The sequence below is a fragment of the Panthera uncia genome (genome assembly GCF_023721935.1).
Source record: "Panthera uncia isolate 11264 chromosome B3 unlocalized genomic scaffold, Puncia_PCG_1.0 HiC_scaffold_1, whole genome shotgun sequence".
In the NCBI taxonomy this organism is placed as follows: domain Eukaryota; kingdom Metazoa; phylum Chordata; class Mammalia; order Carnivora; family Felidae; genus Panthera; species Panthera uncia.
In genome coordinates, this window is record NW_026057582.1 from 93,294,587 (window position 1) to 93,309,726 (window position 15,140).

The window sequence follows — 15,140 nt, forward strand, 5'->3', positions numbered from 1 at the left end:
ATTGCACTATTAAGTATTCACCCAAAGGATACAAAAATACTGATTCAGAGTATTTAATGCTGTTGTAATATTCGATAATACTGCTATAAACATTGCACCCCAATGTTTATAGCAACATTATCAACAATAGCCAAATTATGGAAATAGCCAAAGTGTCCATTGACTGATGAATGGATAAACAAGATGTCTACACACACAGACAGACACACACACACACACACACACAGACACACACACACATGCGTGTGTGCACACAATGGAATACTACTCAGCGATGAAAAAGAATGAAATCTTGCCATTTGCAATGATGTGGCTGGAACTAGAGAGTATTATGCTAAGCGAAATAAGTCAGTCAGAGAAAGATGAATACAATATGATTTCATTCCTGTGTGGAATTTAAGAAACAAAACAGATGAACATAGGGGGTAAAAAAGAGGCAAACCAGAAAACAGACTTTTAACTATGGACAACAAACTGAGGGTTGCTGGAGGTGAGGTGGGTAGGGGGATGGGTTAAATGGGTTATGGGTATTAAGGAGGGCATTTGTTGTGATGAGGACTGGATGTTCTATGTCAATGATGAATCATTAGATTCTACACTTGAAACCAATGTTATTCTGTATGTTAACTAACTGGAATTTAAATAAAAACTTTGGGGGAAAAAAAAGAAATGGCGGGTCCTGACAATAGGATGCAGAGCCTGGGATGCAGCCTGTCCAGGGTGCTGACCACTGCCCAGGGACCCCTCCGCTGGTCATAGACTTGGGAGGCTCAAAGGCCAGGAAGCGGCCTGAGCAGTCTGACTCCCAGGAAAGTGGCCCATGGGCCATGATGGTGCTTCTCAGGCTTGTGGGTTTCACACACCAATAAAATTTCAAAAGAATTGCTGGGGACTGACTTAGAGTAGCTGAATTTCTTTCTGACAAGGGCATTTAAAATGTGATGAAGATTTTAACAGTTTAAGGTGTCTGTCATCTACCATCATGATCATTTCACAGAAGAACATTTTGACTTGAAAAACTGTAGGAAGGGCACACCTGCAAAGCAAGGAGGGCCCCTCACTATGGAAAGTCTTGCTTAGGGAAGTTCCCACATCAGCCTGTCATTCTCGGTGTGTTCTGGACCAGAACGGGTGAGACAGGTGCCATCTGTAGGACAGTGCTCACGTCTCCTCTCATCCTCCCTTTACTTTATCGGACACTTTGCTTGTGTGGCCCGTGCTAAGCCCCCAAGGCTCAGCAGCAGGCTGTAACCTCAGAGACCACCTGTCTCCCGAGAGCAGGAAACACACTGCTCTCACGGTGGCTGTTCATTGCATGCGTTAGGTGACATGTTCCCCCCACCCCCCTTCAGTGACATCTGCACACAGTCATTTATCAAGTTGGGAAACTTCTTACCCTATTTTCCATAGTGAGCCGAGATGCTTCCTGTCGGAAACTACTCTTCACTTCACTTTCACTTTCAAATTGCTTCTTCAAGAGCTCGCTGGCCTGCTGCATTTCTTGAATCTTACTGATCAGCTTCTCTTTCTCTTTGGTGTGTATTTCATTTTGGGCCTCTAAGGTCCTGACAAAGGGATAAAGGAAATTGTGTAACAGTTTGACTGTCATGGAGAAGTCACTCATTGTCATAGCAAAAACTGATTATTTCCAAAGACAGAAAAATACTTTGGCCAATGTATGTATAAGGTGAATAGTACTTGAGTAGAAATGTCCTCGAAGTGGAGGTGGGGGCAAAGATCAGGGCTGGCTGTATATATAATTGTCTATGACTGCCCTGGTCTCCTTAACCTGATGGAGATTCTTGCCTCCACTCCACTAGGGGCTGCTGAGGGCTCCCACGAGGCATCCACACCCACTCACGCCCTTAAGACAGAAAGCCCGATGATTATCTCCTTCGTGAAAGGCCTGGGGACCAGACTCTCAAAAAGCCAGGGATCAGAAAGAAGCAGCAGCCCATCAAGAGTTCCAAGACAGTGTCTCCCCACTTTCCTACTCTTTGGGGCCCTCATTTCATCCCTCTCCTACCAACGAAGTCACATGACTAAAAATGTTCTCTAGGACATATTGTGTCCATGTATTGCTCTGAAAATCAAGTATATCAGTGAGCTGGCAGCAAAAATTTTCCTCACGAGGCTCCACCAGAGCGCCAGGCCCTCTGCTGGTCAGAATGCAAATTTGGGGGGATTAACAGTGAAGATTCTCTGTCAGCACAGATTTCAAGTCTTACTCTAAACGGTTTGCTATAAGAAAATCTCTTCTCTCACACACAATCTTATTTCATCAGTTTTTTAAACAGATTATCTGTGTGTGTGGCATGACATTCTAACAGTATAAAAGAGTATGTGGTGAGAAGTAAGTCCCCTTCCCTCCCCTGTGTGCCAGCCATCCAGTTACCCTCCCTGGAAGCAGGCGATGTTTTGGTTCTTGTATGTTTTCCCAGGGTGTGTGTGTGTGTGTGTGTGTGTGTGTGTGTGTGTACATATGTGTTTCTTTCCTTCACATTTAAATGGTAATGCATCATATTACCTTAATCAGCACCTTGCTGTTTTGGCTTAATAACATATGTTGGTATCTCCCACAATTTCGGAAAAGAAAAGCATTTACGTGAGCATGAACATCACAAACATACACATTAACACTTACTTTCTTTGTGTTCCCTCCTCTTCTTGATTGCGGTTCAACTGGTTAGACAATTCTTCCAGTTTTCCTGTAGTGAGAAGACCTGCCATGATTTGGGGGGCTATATGGCACCCTGATTCGGATTTGGTCGTGCTTTCAGTTATCAGGGGTCCTAAGCTGTTTCCTGGTAGAGGTTTTGTTTGGTCTGAACAATGTTTAAAAATTTTTAGGTGTGCCTGGGTGGCTCAGTCAGTTAAACATCCGACTTTGACTCAGGTCATGATCTCTCAGTTGATAAGTTTGAGCCCCACGTCGGGCTCTGTGCTGACAGCTCAGATCCTGGAGTCTGCTTCAGATTCTGTATTTCCCTCTCTCTCTGTCCCTTCCCCACTCATGCCCTGTCTCTTTCTCCAAAATAAAAAGACAAAAAATTAAAAAAATTTAAAGCCATTATTCTAAAGTTGTCATATTTCACATAAAAATATGGATTTCTGGCTTTTCTTTAAAAATAGGATCGAGGGCACCTGGGTGGCTCAGTCGGTTAAGCGTCCAACTCCTGGTTCGGGTTCAGATCATGATCTCACGGTTCCTGAGTTTGAGCCCCACATTGGGTACTGCGCTGACAGTGCAGAGCCTGCTTAGAATTCTCTCTCTCCCTCTCTCTCTCTGCCCCTCCCACATGCTTTCTCTCTCTCTCTCTCTCTCTCAATAAATTAATTAAAAATTTTTGAGTTAAAAAAATAAGACTATCAAACAACACTGGGGCCAATTTGCCTACTTGGCAACAATCAATGGAGCTCGGAGGCTGGGACACTTTACTGCCTCCTCCACTCAGCCCCCTTCTCACATTTGTCACTTGGCTGGGCTCCTGGAGAATCAGAGTCTGAGATCCCTGGGTACAATGACTTTTCTGTCATTTCCAGGACACAGGAAACCATCTTCTAAAAGTACTTCCATGACAGTTGCAGGTACCTTTCATGCTTTCAGTTTGTTCATTCAGGCGGATTTCCAGATCTTGCTTCTGCTTCTTCAGCTCTGAAATTTGCTGTTTGAAGTCTGGGATCATCTTTAGAGAAGAATCAGAAATATTTGAATATAAAATGCTTTCATCTCTGAACTTTAAAATCTCAGAGCTACTCAGAAGCAAACTGAACCCTCTAGGAGTCTAACCCCAAGGAGCGTACATCTAGCATAGTTATGTGTGAGGGCCAGCTGAGGTGTTAGACTGGTTTGGCATTATGGTCTTATACCTCAGGATCTGTACAGTCGCAAGCAATACCAGCATGTTCAGAGGGACTGGTTCTCACATGCTACAACCTTCTCTCCAGGGGGAGAAGGAAGTACACAGTCTGGAGGGCATCATGGGGGAGAGGGGCTCTGCTGAGATGAGGGCAATGTGAGCAAACAGAGAGAAGCCTCTTTGGCCAAGGCCCAGAGATGCCATCTCCTCATCCAGGAACAGGAAAATCATCTCAAAGAGGTCCCCCCCGCGCCCTGTGAATTCCAGGCAGTGCATTGCTCTGTTAGTGGAGGTCTGGAATGGGCCAGTATGTCTCACAGTCCTCTGTCCTTGTCTTCTGTATTTCTTTAAATGTCATTCACCTCCACCCTCCGTTATGTAAATGGCTTTTCTGTCGTCCAAGTTTGTAAGAACAACTGTGCTTCTGAAGCAAATGAAGAAAACTTGTTTGTGCATGAAGATGTATGTTCCACATTATTCCTCACTAACATTTCATCCAAAGAATAAACAAAGACACGAAGGGCCTTAATCACCGTTCCACATGTTTGCTGTGCCCACGGTCACGTCTCCTCACCTGGGACGCAGCCTTGCAATTTCCTAACACTCTCAGGTTAGGCAGAGGAGAAGGAAATGGTAAGAAAGGTGACAAGGTGCAGCCTCTAGAGAGGTGGCTTGAGAAACCCCAGGAAAGTGTGGTATCATGGAAGGCGGCAGAACAAAAGCAGGCATGAAGAGGGAGTAATGATGTCACCAGATGTTGCTGAGAGACAAGAAGAGGGTGAAAAAGAAGGTGGCTGTGGGGTAAATGGGGGATGAGTTGATAAATCAGTGAGGTGGCCACTGAGAAGTCTGGCCAGCTCCCCCCAAAAAATGGGGTGGTGACTGCAGGTGATGTGGGGTTAAGAAAGGGATGTTCTTTGAGAGATTCCTATAGCATTTCTCGGTGGCTAGAGGCTTGAGTTGGAAGAAAAGATGAGACAAACTCAGAAGGAAGGAATCTTAGAAGAGAGAAGCCCTTGAAAAAATGAGATAAGAGGCACATCATCTCTGCTCACAGCACAAATAGAAGGATGGACCTGAACACATGTCCCACTCAAGAGTTACCCTTCTTACCTTAGGGTTTTTTTGTCACTTGCCAAGGGGTTAGGGCTAGACTTAAAATACATAGGTTTAAACACACACACACACACACACACACACACACACACACACACAACCAGAATTTGGACCCATTCTATGGTAAACAAACCCCTTCTCACATCAAAGTGCTTTCCAGCCTAGGGTAATTTTATAGATTTATCTTCTTTGTAAAAAAATAATTAATTAATTTTAAAAACAAAGTTCTTTTTTTTTTAAGTTTATTTATTTTGAGGGAGAGAGAGCGAGGATGAGCCAGGGAGGGCCAGAGTGAAAGGGAGAGAGAATCCCAAGCAGGCTCTTCACTGTCAGTACAGAGCCTGACATGGGGCTCAAACTCAGGAACTGTGAGATCATGACCTGAGCCAAAATCAAGAGTTGGGCCCTTAACTGAATGAATCACACCCCCAGGTACCCCTATAGTTTTATCCTCTAACCCAGTTATTTCACTCTTAGAAAACATAATTCTGATCCATCATTTACTTCCAAGAAACTGAATTTTATTCCACTAACAAATGACATCTCTAAAATAATGGCCACACCTGGGGCCCACAGATAAGACCATACCATGTTTTCTGATGTCAGCCTGGTAACTTCATGACGGATACTTTCATTGATGTCAGTCTCTTCTCTAAATAATTTCTGCAGGTGGTTGATTTCTTGACTTAGATGCACCACTTTGAAGTTCAAAGCTTCAATCTCCTTTTCATAGCAATCCTTCTGGGACTGGAAATGGCTTTCCAAAACACTGTCAGAGGACGGATCAACAAATTAACCACTGGTTTTTATTCTGCCATGTTGTTGACTATGAGTGTGTACATGTGCAGCAGTTATGAAAATCCACAATTAGAGCCATGCTAAGTACATATGGAACTGTGTACACAGGATTACAAAATCCTTCTAGTTAGTTAGGAAGCATTATGTGCATTAACATGCAGTTAATAATAAGAAATTATAGACACCATTAAAATTGCATGTTAATAGTTTAAGAATATGTTCTGTATGATGCAACAATAATAAATATACATTCATTATGCATTTGTCCAGCCTCATAGAATGTACAACACCGACAGTGAACCCTGAAGTAAACTACTGATTTTTGGTGATAATGACAGATCAGTTTAACAGACATACCACTCTGGTGGGGGATTCTAATGCTGATTACATGGAGGCAGGGGAAGGGAAATCCCAGGGAAATCTCTGTACTTTCTGCTAAATTTTGCTGTGGACCTAAAGTTGTCCTAAAAATAAAGGTTGTATGTAAAAAATTACAGCAAACTTCTTAAATTTAAACACAGTTATAGCTCTATGACAACCCTGGCTAACTTATTTGTTATAATCTGTTTTTACTGTACAGGTTATGGGTTTTATTACTTGAAAGTTTATCCTTTAAAGATTGTTTTCCATTATTCAACTCATTATTTAATTCTCAAAATATTTCGAGTGATTACTAGATCATCCTACTGTAAGGAATTTCCTTGTGTGTCAAATCTGTGGAATATAAACTTTTGACTTTCCTATAGCTATCATCTCTGAAAATAAAAAAAGAACTCTGAGGGGGAATTTCTCACTGTGTTGCTTTCTTCAGTCCTTCATAAGCAAACCAAAGTTCTCCATCCTCATTTAAATGTTCCAAATCTTCCGAAGAGAGCCTGGAAAATAAGGAAGGGTAAGAAAATCTATCATCTCTCTCATGTGTGACATGTTCCTAAATATTTGGTAATGCAAAAATGATTACCTGCTTCTTACATCTTCAATGTCATAGCTTTCAAGAAGTTGTTTGGTGATCTCGGACATCTTTTCTGAGAGGAAGAGGCAGAGCTGATATAAATTACAATTTTGAATGTGGTTCCAATTCTCTAGATGTCACACAGAGTCTCCAGCTAACCATACCATCAACTAACTTACTGGCCATTCAACCAAACAACTAACCAACCATTCAACTACGAAGGCAACCAACTATTCAACATACCACATACCCAACCAATCAGCAAACCAACCAGACTTGTGGGCTCAGTGACTCATATTTTTCTTACCTCTCATTTCCCGTTTTTGTGATTGCACGTGTTTCTCCACATCTATCTTCTGTGTCTGAAGTAGCTCTATCTCCTTTTCAAATTCAGAGATTGTCTGTATCACAGCAGTGACCGTACCAGATGAAGAAAAAAACAGCTATTATGGTTTATATCAGACAAAGAGAATACTCTTACTGTGTTGTGTATCTACCCAAGACATCCTTACCCAGTTAAAATCTTGTTAAATCATCACTACCTACACAGTATGGTCTTGAAGCATGTTTAACTGCTCAAAATATTGTTACCTATTCCCAGATGTAGTTGGTTGTGGCAACAGAATTAGTTTCTTTACCACATAAAGGGAAGAAATAGCTCCTTACTACAGGGGTGGGCTGCTGTGGGGAGGAAGAGGACCCAAGAGAAGTAAAACCTAAGAGGCTAAATTCCTTTTCACTGGATGGTGAACTCTAGGATGCAGGGATGTGGACAAGCCACTACCCTCATAATTGTGGGTTTGGGCTCCTGCCAGGTTTTAATGTGACACATGGCAGAGCCAGGGGTACCCAAGAGGTTAGGAGTTAGCTGTGGGGGTATGATGAGGGTCCACTGAGAGGCAGCACACGTTGTGGGGAAGAGGCTGTATTTTGCCTTTATTACCTTGTGAGGTCAGCCTGAGAAAGAATCACACGTGTGTGTTTTGTAGCTAGGGGAGACATGCAGAGGGAAATAACCCCTCCTTGATATTTTCTCAGTCTAAGTGTTTAAGGGCTAGAGTTCCAGTTTCTTCAGAGGGTGAGAAGGCGGAGCCAACTGACATTTACTGATCACTTTACATACACAACCTAATCCTTACAACAGGCCCATGTGGTGATACAGTAACAGTTTGTAGACAGAAAGCTGAGGCTCCATAAGGTGAAATGGCACACTCAGGGTCACATGGCAAGCTGATGGGGCCCCAGGACCATCCAATCCCAAAGACCTTCTTTTGGTAACACTTCAATAAATGTTACAAGTCATATATGATCATAATGTTATTCATTTTCTGTGAAAATCAGAATGGTCTCCTTAATATATCACATCGAGAGTTTGGAACACAGTTTTAGCTACCAAAGTGGAAGTGGAAGTGACAAATAGTGATGCCTCACTCCAAGAGCAGCCATAGGACTTCCCAAGATGCAGACTAACCAGATGACACGACTCCCACAGATTGACATGTCTTATGTGAGCTCCATTCTTACGGAGCAGTCAGAGCGATACGTGATCCTCTCTGATCCCACAGTCCAAACTCCTCCTTTTAAACAATAGGAAACTGGGGTCCAGAGAAAACAGACAGTTTCTGCCAGGAAGTCAAGAGAAGACCCAGATGTGATTCCTAAAGCTCTTCAAAACCATGCATGGCTATTCCGTGACAGTTACAGAGAATATTTGCATAATCTTAACAATATTCTACTAACATGCATTTCACTTATTTCATGGAAGCTTAAAAGCTTTCTAAACTTACACTAAAATGTTTTGCATTGAAGAACACAGAGACATGCAGTTTTGTGTTTTCTGGTAGGGAAGGAATTCAGTTACGCCTTGACTGTGCAAACATGGATCATTGCTTTTGTGGATTTTCTGATAACAATTTAAAATATATGATGCTGATAATAAGGTAGTTTAATTTTAATACAGGTATTTATAGAAATACAACAATGGGATGGGTTGTATAATAAGGGTTCACATCAACTTTTAATGTAATTTGAACATATTCTCTAGGTCAACATATTTGAATAGCTTCATATAATTACAAAATAGTTAGAAAGCTGAGTTTTAAAATCGGAAAACCAATTATTGGTAAGCTAAAGGCAGCTTGGGGGTTCATCCTTGGAAGAACTGAAGGGATCAGGGTCCTTTTGACTTTGGTCTTTATACAGATGCTCTTGGATGTCTGATCCTGTGGGAGTCTGAAACTGCTCCCTCTGTGCAGGTGAGATAACTTAGCCCAAGAGCTCATCTGGCAGCGAGAAGCCCCTTCTACCTTTGCCTGCTTGCTCAGTTGGGCCACCTCCCCCTTTAAGGCATCGGAGGCGACACGTTCTTCCTCCAGTTGGTGCTGCAGGTGCATTTTCTCATCCTTGAGAGCTTGAATGTCTTTTTTCAAAGAGCAGATCTGCTTCTCATAGTCTTGTGTTTTCCGTTCAAAACTTTTTTCAAGAAGTCTAGGTGCAAAAGAAAAAAATAATTAACTCAGAATTTCTCTAAATTTCTTTAATCTGAATTAGAACAATACATCATTTTGAAAATAGTAAGAGGAGACTTGGAAAGGAGACAAGTTAATTAGGATCTACTGTGACAGTTCCAATAGACAATGGCCTTATTTTTACCTGTTTCCTGTCCCCTTAGGTTAGGGAAGTTTCTTATACCTTCTGATCTGATAAATGTGGCTCTACTATGGTCACACGCAAGAAACACAGGGTAGGGAGGCTGAACTCAAAGACTCAGTGGTGGCTGGGATACTGTATTTCTGAATCCATCCTAGTTCTGTGTGGTTCCCTGTGGTCTCTTGGAGGGGTCTCTTCCCTTAGCAGAGACCTTGGCACATTCTGCCAAGTACTAGCCCCTGCCAAGTTCCAAGGATCCTAGAACGGTTTGGCTAGTTCCTAAATAAGTTAATACAGCCATTTAACATGTCAAAGGGGACCAGCCACTCAAACATTCTAAAATAAACTACAGCAAATCCAGGTACACCAAAGTCCCTGGAAACTCAATTCCTTGTGAGATGGTTGCTCAATTAAATATGGGACAATTGACCAAGACAATAAATAACCAAAGAGAGATGTGACCTAGCCCAGCCTGACACAGCCTGGGGATGGGGAGGGGGTGCAGTCAGAATTGAAGCAGTCCTAGGGCTCCAGGAGTTTATTAAATCACCATTCTACTTGCTAGGCTGTCATCTCAGTCCATTTTATGACTTGCTTTCATAGCCCAAAGGGAAAATCCCAAGGAAGAGAGTCACATTCCCAATAGGGTTTTGTTTCATTCACTTTTAGAGATACTAACAAACTTCTTAACCTTGTTTTTACATTTTTCAAAAATCCACAGAGCTCCTAAGAGGCCAGTAAAGTACCTTGAAAAGAAGAAAACTGCAACCAAGAATCTATGTTGAAAGAATCTCAGACTTGTACCTAAGCTGGTTGGGAGTGCCCCCCCCCCCCGACTGCTGGCATCTGTACGCTCCTTGAGGATTGTGACAGGGGCCAAAATGTCCCCTGTCAGCTGATCAGGGGCCAGATCAAGCTACAGGTGAGTGCTTATGATGACTACAATAAGTTTAAAGTCACCTGGACCTGGCCTGCCTCTCCAAACCCCTTCTTGAAATGATTGCTCCCAAGCAACCCTGGTGCACCATGAGATGCCAAGAACCAAGCTCCTCTTTTAAAGTTAAGAGTTCATTGGAAAATAAAAATTTCAAGGTGAAGAGCCAAATATCCCTATTTTAAAACTCATATAGGATCACGAAACACTTTGTCTATCTGTTAACTCTTGGAGCTCCTTGGTGACATTCCCTCCCCTAACGTTGTGGCATCCATCCTTCTCCTTACGCAGACCCAGGCTCTTCTGCCAACTAAATGCACAGGAAGTTATATATATATCCTATCACCCCAGGCAGCCTGAGCCTTGTAGCCCTGAAGAGAAAGATGCCAGGAATATTTTGTTTCTCCCCAGCACCCTCCCACGCATCCCTACTTTGAACTCTAAAACCTTTGAGTTGACTCTAAGAGAAGGGAGCACAGACTGTTAGAAATGAACAAAGGGTTTGGTATTGGGATAGGGAAGGTGAGACTGGTACCGTACAAGGTCATGGGGACCTGCCTTAACTGTTGTGAGGTGGGTTCCATCCCTTATCGTCTGGGACAAGAGTCAAGTTAACAGACACAACAGACAGGGGAGGGAGGAAGGTTGGTTTCCTGGGCAATAATTTTACTTCTTGGACTTGATGGAAGTTGAAAGGGGTGGCAGTCTCTGAACTCCTTAGCAATGATGGGAAAGCGAGAACTTCACGGTGGTCCACTGCCCACAGCTGCAGACCCTGTGCAGTGTCTGAAAGGCGAACACTGTGGGATGTGGCTCTCACACGTCTGACTCTCTCACTTCCTAAAAGATTCACCGCCCCCCATCCTGTATCTGTGACCTGCTAGCTGCAAGCCAAGAAGCAAAGTATAAAACAGTAGAGAGAGAGAGAAGGAGGCAGTAACTTTAAGGCAAACTAGGTTTCATACATTCTTTGTCGCTCTTCTTTTTGCACATCATCAAAGAGCTGCTTGGTGAGGTTGTCCATTTTTTCTGTGAAAAGAGAATGCTCTTTGAAATATATCTGCAAACCAACGCTTCCATTGTTTCATGTCATGTTTAAGAAAGTGAGAATGTGAGAACAGTCATGGGATATTTATGACTAGTAGGACTTGAGATGAGAGGGTAACTGTCACTTTTATAATTTATAAATCAGAAATACAGACAAGGGTGGGGGATAATCATTCTGACAAACTGGTCCTGTTGGAATGTGTGAATAGTTTCATTTATAGCACTTTTTTTGGTCTGAGGATCATTTGTTTGATTTGAAAAGGCATATTGGCTTTGAGACAATATACATTATGAGAACTACATGGAAACCCTTTTGGGTTTCTTCCTTTGGGAAGAAAATGGTCAATTTAGAAGCCAGTGGCACCTCTGCTCCAGTTGTGACAACCAAAACTGTCAGACAGGGCCATATGTCCCCTGATGGGGAGAGGGGAACCATAGTGGTTCTCTTGGCTCAGAACCACTCATTCATGACAACCAAGAGAATAATGAAGCGTCTGTCTTTATCTGGGGAAGAGGAAGTATAACAAATCTCCTGTTGCATTCAGTACAAGAGTCTCTAACAACAAAGCATAGGTTGAGGGGACACTGGAAAGCCAGGCTATCATCACTGGGGTTCTGGATATTCTGAAGCTGTGACAGGCCTGTATTCCCAGCATATCCACACCAAACAGGTGCCCTTTAAAATGGGAGGAGTCCATTAAGCCTGATACCTCTATTTGTATATAGCTGACACCTCATCCTTGACTTCCACCCCATTTCTGAATTCTGCCCCAGAGGGGAGCCCAGGGATGAGGTGATGATAACTACCCTGAATTACTGGTTTAAAAAAAAAAGCCAATAGTTTAATAGTTTGTTAAATGAGGTATCAAATGTCCCTGAATCAAAATAACTGCTACAGAATGTCACGAGTCAGCCAGAAAATACTAGAAAAATGCTTAAGCTTTAATTTAGAAGCCAGCATATTTGATATAATTTTAATTTTCAGCTCACTCACAGAATTGGTTTCAGTTCTGGTGCTTACATCTTAGGCCATTTGCAAGGGGGTGAAAGAGCTGCCCAAATGTGATTTTGTCCCCGGGAGCAAGGGGCTGATGTCCACACTGGAATCTCAAAAAGGGGAAACATTCGATAACAACCCTTAGTAATAAATAGGTCACAGGGTAATCGAAGGCTGGTGCTTTTCACAAAACATTGTTTGCCATGTTTAGGGACACTCAGAGTGTAAGCGGTTTATAAACACTGGGACTGAAAGTTTTCAAACGCTTTTTAGAAGGATATATAAAATTATGGACCCAAACAGGCCAATGCTATCAACTATGTAACTTCCAGGATGCATTTGTGGGAATTTAAATTTTCTTGTGGGAAAATCCACCTAACGTTAGAAGAAAGAGCAAATATACCCAGGAGCAGTGTACTGTGATAAAGGAGGTGGAGGTGGACAAGCTCTTCCCTAATTCAGGTCGAGGTTTCCTCAGAGAACTCTGACCTCGTGTGTCCGTCAACGCCCACATCATCAGTCCTCAGAGGCAGGGTGGAGGATGTGCAGTACCTGTAGCAGGAGGTCACTCCCATCCTGGGCGTCATCTGAACAGCCCTTCCTGCTCTGCTGGCCAGGACTCAGGATGTTTATTTCCTCCTCCTGACATCTGTCTCTCCCAGGCCTGAACCCCCAGGGCACCTGTGCTCCTCCAGCCTGGTGTATGCACGGACTGCTGGGCCTGAGGTGTGTGCTGGACCCCCAGGCCTGAACTCCCACTCCCCTGCTGCCCTGTCAGAGCTCACAGAAACAATCCTCTTAAATGGGTATGGTCATTTAAACCATCTGGTCAGGAGCCCCCAGGCTCCTGTTCCTATCAGGATTTAGCAAGGGCTTGCAGTCAGATTTTGAGTTAGAAAGCTATGGATGGAGAGAGCTAAGCTGCTCCACATCCCTGAATGAAAGTGATACCGCTGGTATCTGACAGCCTGGGGGTGATATGGCTCAAGTGCTTATTAGCAGGGCCCTTCACTCAGAGCCGGGGCAGTAAGCAGAGGAGGGGGTGCCACTGAGACCAAGTCATTTGGACAGATTTGAAATTTGACTACAGATCCTCGGCCAGCAACAACACTGCTCCGGCATCACCTCGACTGTGCATCTGGATCACCACAAAGGTTTTTAAAAATATAGATAGATGCCTGAACTACCCTGGCCACCACCACTCACAGACACACCCATGCACACACACAGACACCGCCCCCCCCCCCCCCCCCCCCCCCCCATCTTCTGATGGAAAAGCTCCAGGCTTATGGCCCAGCCATCTGTATTTTGCAAATGGCCCAGACAGTTCTGAGACAGGGATTATCGTGCTGTCTGACAAAAGATGGAAATAAAACAGATGCCTCTGTAGGGGAAAGTTACCACAACTTAAATATAGTTATTCCCTGTGAGGCAAAAAATACCCTCATTTCCCTGGGTACACATTGCAGATTCCTGGTTCTGCCTAAAACTCCGTTCATACCCAGTAGTTATTTCCCTAATGACTAGACAGGTGAGCACATGAATGTTCGCATCGAGCCGCCTTGGGCTTTACCTTTCAACTCTTCAGTCTTCTCTCGAAGCTGCAGCTCTGTTTGCTCTTTTTGTATTTCCAGTTCTGAATTATGCTTCTGAAGCTTTGCTAATTTCTAGCGAAGAGAAGAAAAAAAGCTTTTTTGAAAACCTCACTTCCAGTTTTGTCACCACAGCCTTTCTTGGTGAAAAGCTGTATTTTTATTTATTTATCCATCCATCTATCCAGCTCAGCTCCTATCCATAAAGAACAGCCAGCACCAGCCCAATGCAAGATGCTGTCTGTACTCCACTCACGTGCAAGAGCTCCATGTGACTTCAGGCACTGGCTCTCAACCTGACACAGCAATGGCTGAAATCAAGGAAAAAGACCCAAATCCAAGGTTTCCTCAAAGTCAAGAAAGCACCTCCATCCTTTTCTTGAATCTTCTCGATAGCCAAGGTATTTATGTATTTAATATGATAGAAATTATATATAAAGTGAATCCACACTTTGAGAGTGTTATTACGCAGTAAGAATGTGTGATCATGACAGGAACTCTATTATTTTAGCTTCTCCTGGTAAAATATCTGCTGGGCTGACAGCTGGGGCCACTGGGTACTGAAGGTTGGTGACCGGCAGCGTGGGCAATGGCATCAGCTGGGCGCCGGACCACGGGGAAGGTGCCCTGGGGCTCCAGGCTGCCACAAACCTGGATGCTGTAGAACTTGAGAAAGTATGAGAATGGAGGGTAATAAATACTACCTCTTTAGAAAACAGTAGCTCACACTTGCGCAGGGCTCTATGGTAGGCACTTGGCTAAATTATTTCATCTGGAAATTGTATCATTTCAACAACTCTGGCAGTCCCTTGTTATTCCCATTTTACATATGAGGGAACTAAAGTTCAGAGAGGGTGTAAGGGACTTGCCCAAGGATGCTCGGCCAGACGGCAGCGAAGACAAGATTTGAACCTGGGACGTCCGACTTCTAGCTACTGCTCGTTTTATTACACTACAGACGTGAAAACCTGCTCCAAGCTTTTCATTGCTATTTTGGGGAAGGCACATGCCAGGGCACATACCAGATGGGAAAGCAACAGGGACCGACATCATCCTGGAAGAGAGGGAAGCATCTAGCCAGGGCTCCTTCTCTTTAAAGGGGCTTTCATCACTTCATAATAGTTGAAAAAAAGAGGAAACTTTATGTTTTGCTTCTTGAAGTAGGAGCCTCCTCCTCTCCCCCCAGACTCTAGGA

At 43.4% G+C, this 15,140-nt stretch overlaps 1 protein-coding gene across 1 annotated transcript in view; it reads right to left on the reverse strand.

The window, feature by feature from the left end:
* Positions 1-15,140, reverse strand: part of MYO5C (myosin VC) — a 95,063-nt gene that overhangs the window by 28,372 nt on the left and 51,551 nt on the right. Inside the window, exons 22-31 of the mRNA XM_049613636.1 lie at positions 13,927-14,020; positions 11,275-11,338; positions 9,033-9,213; positions 7,034-7,127; positions 6,736-6,799; positions 6,569-6,649; positions 5,565-5,745; positions 3,593-3,686; positions 2,645-2,708; positions 1,397-1,565 (exon numbers count right to left, since the gene is read on the reverse strand). Coding sequence (XP_049469593.1) covers positions 1,397-1,565; positions 2,645-2,708; positions 3,593-3,686; positions 5,565-5,745; positions 6,569-6,649; positions 6,736-6,799; positions 7,034-7,127; positions 9,033-9,213; positions 11,275-11,338; positions 13,927-14,020 — 1,086 coding nt within the window. The remainder of the gene's footprint in view (positions 1-1,396; positions 1,566-2,644; positions 2,709-3,592; positions 3,687-5,564; positions 5,746-6,568; positions 6,650-6,735; positions 6,800-7,033; positions 7,128-9,032; positions 9,214-11,274; positions 11,339-13,926; positions 14,021-15,140) is intronic.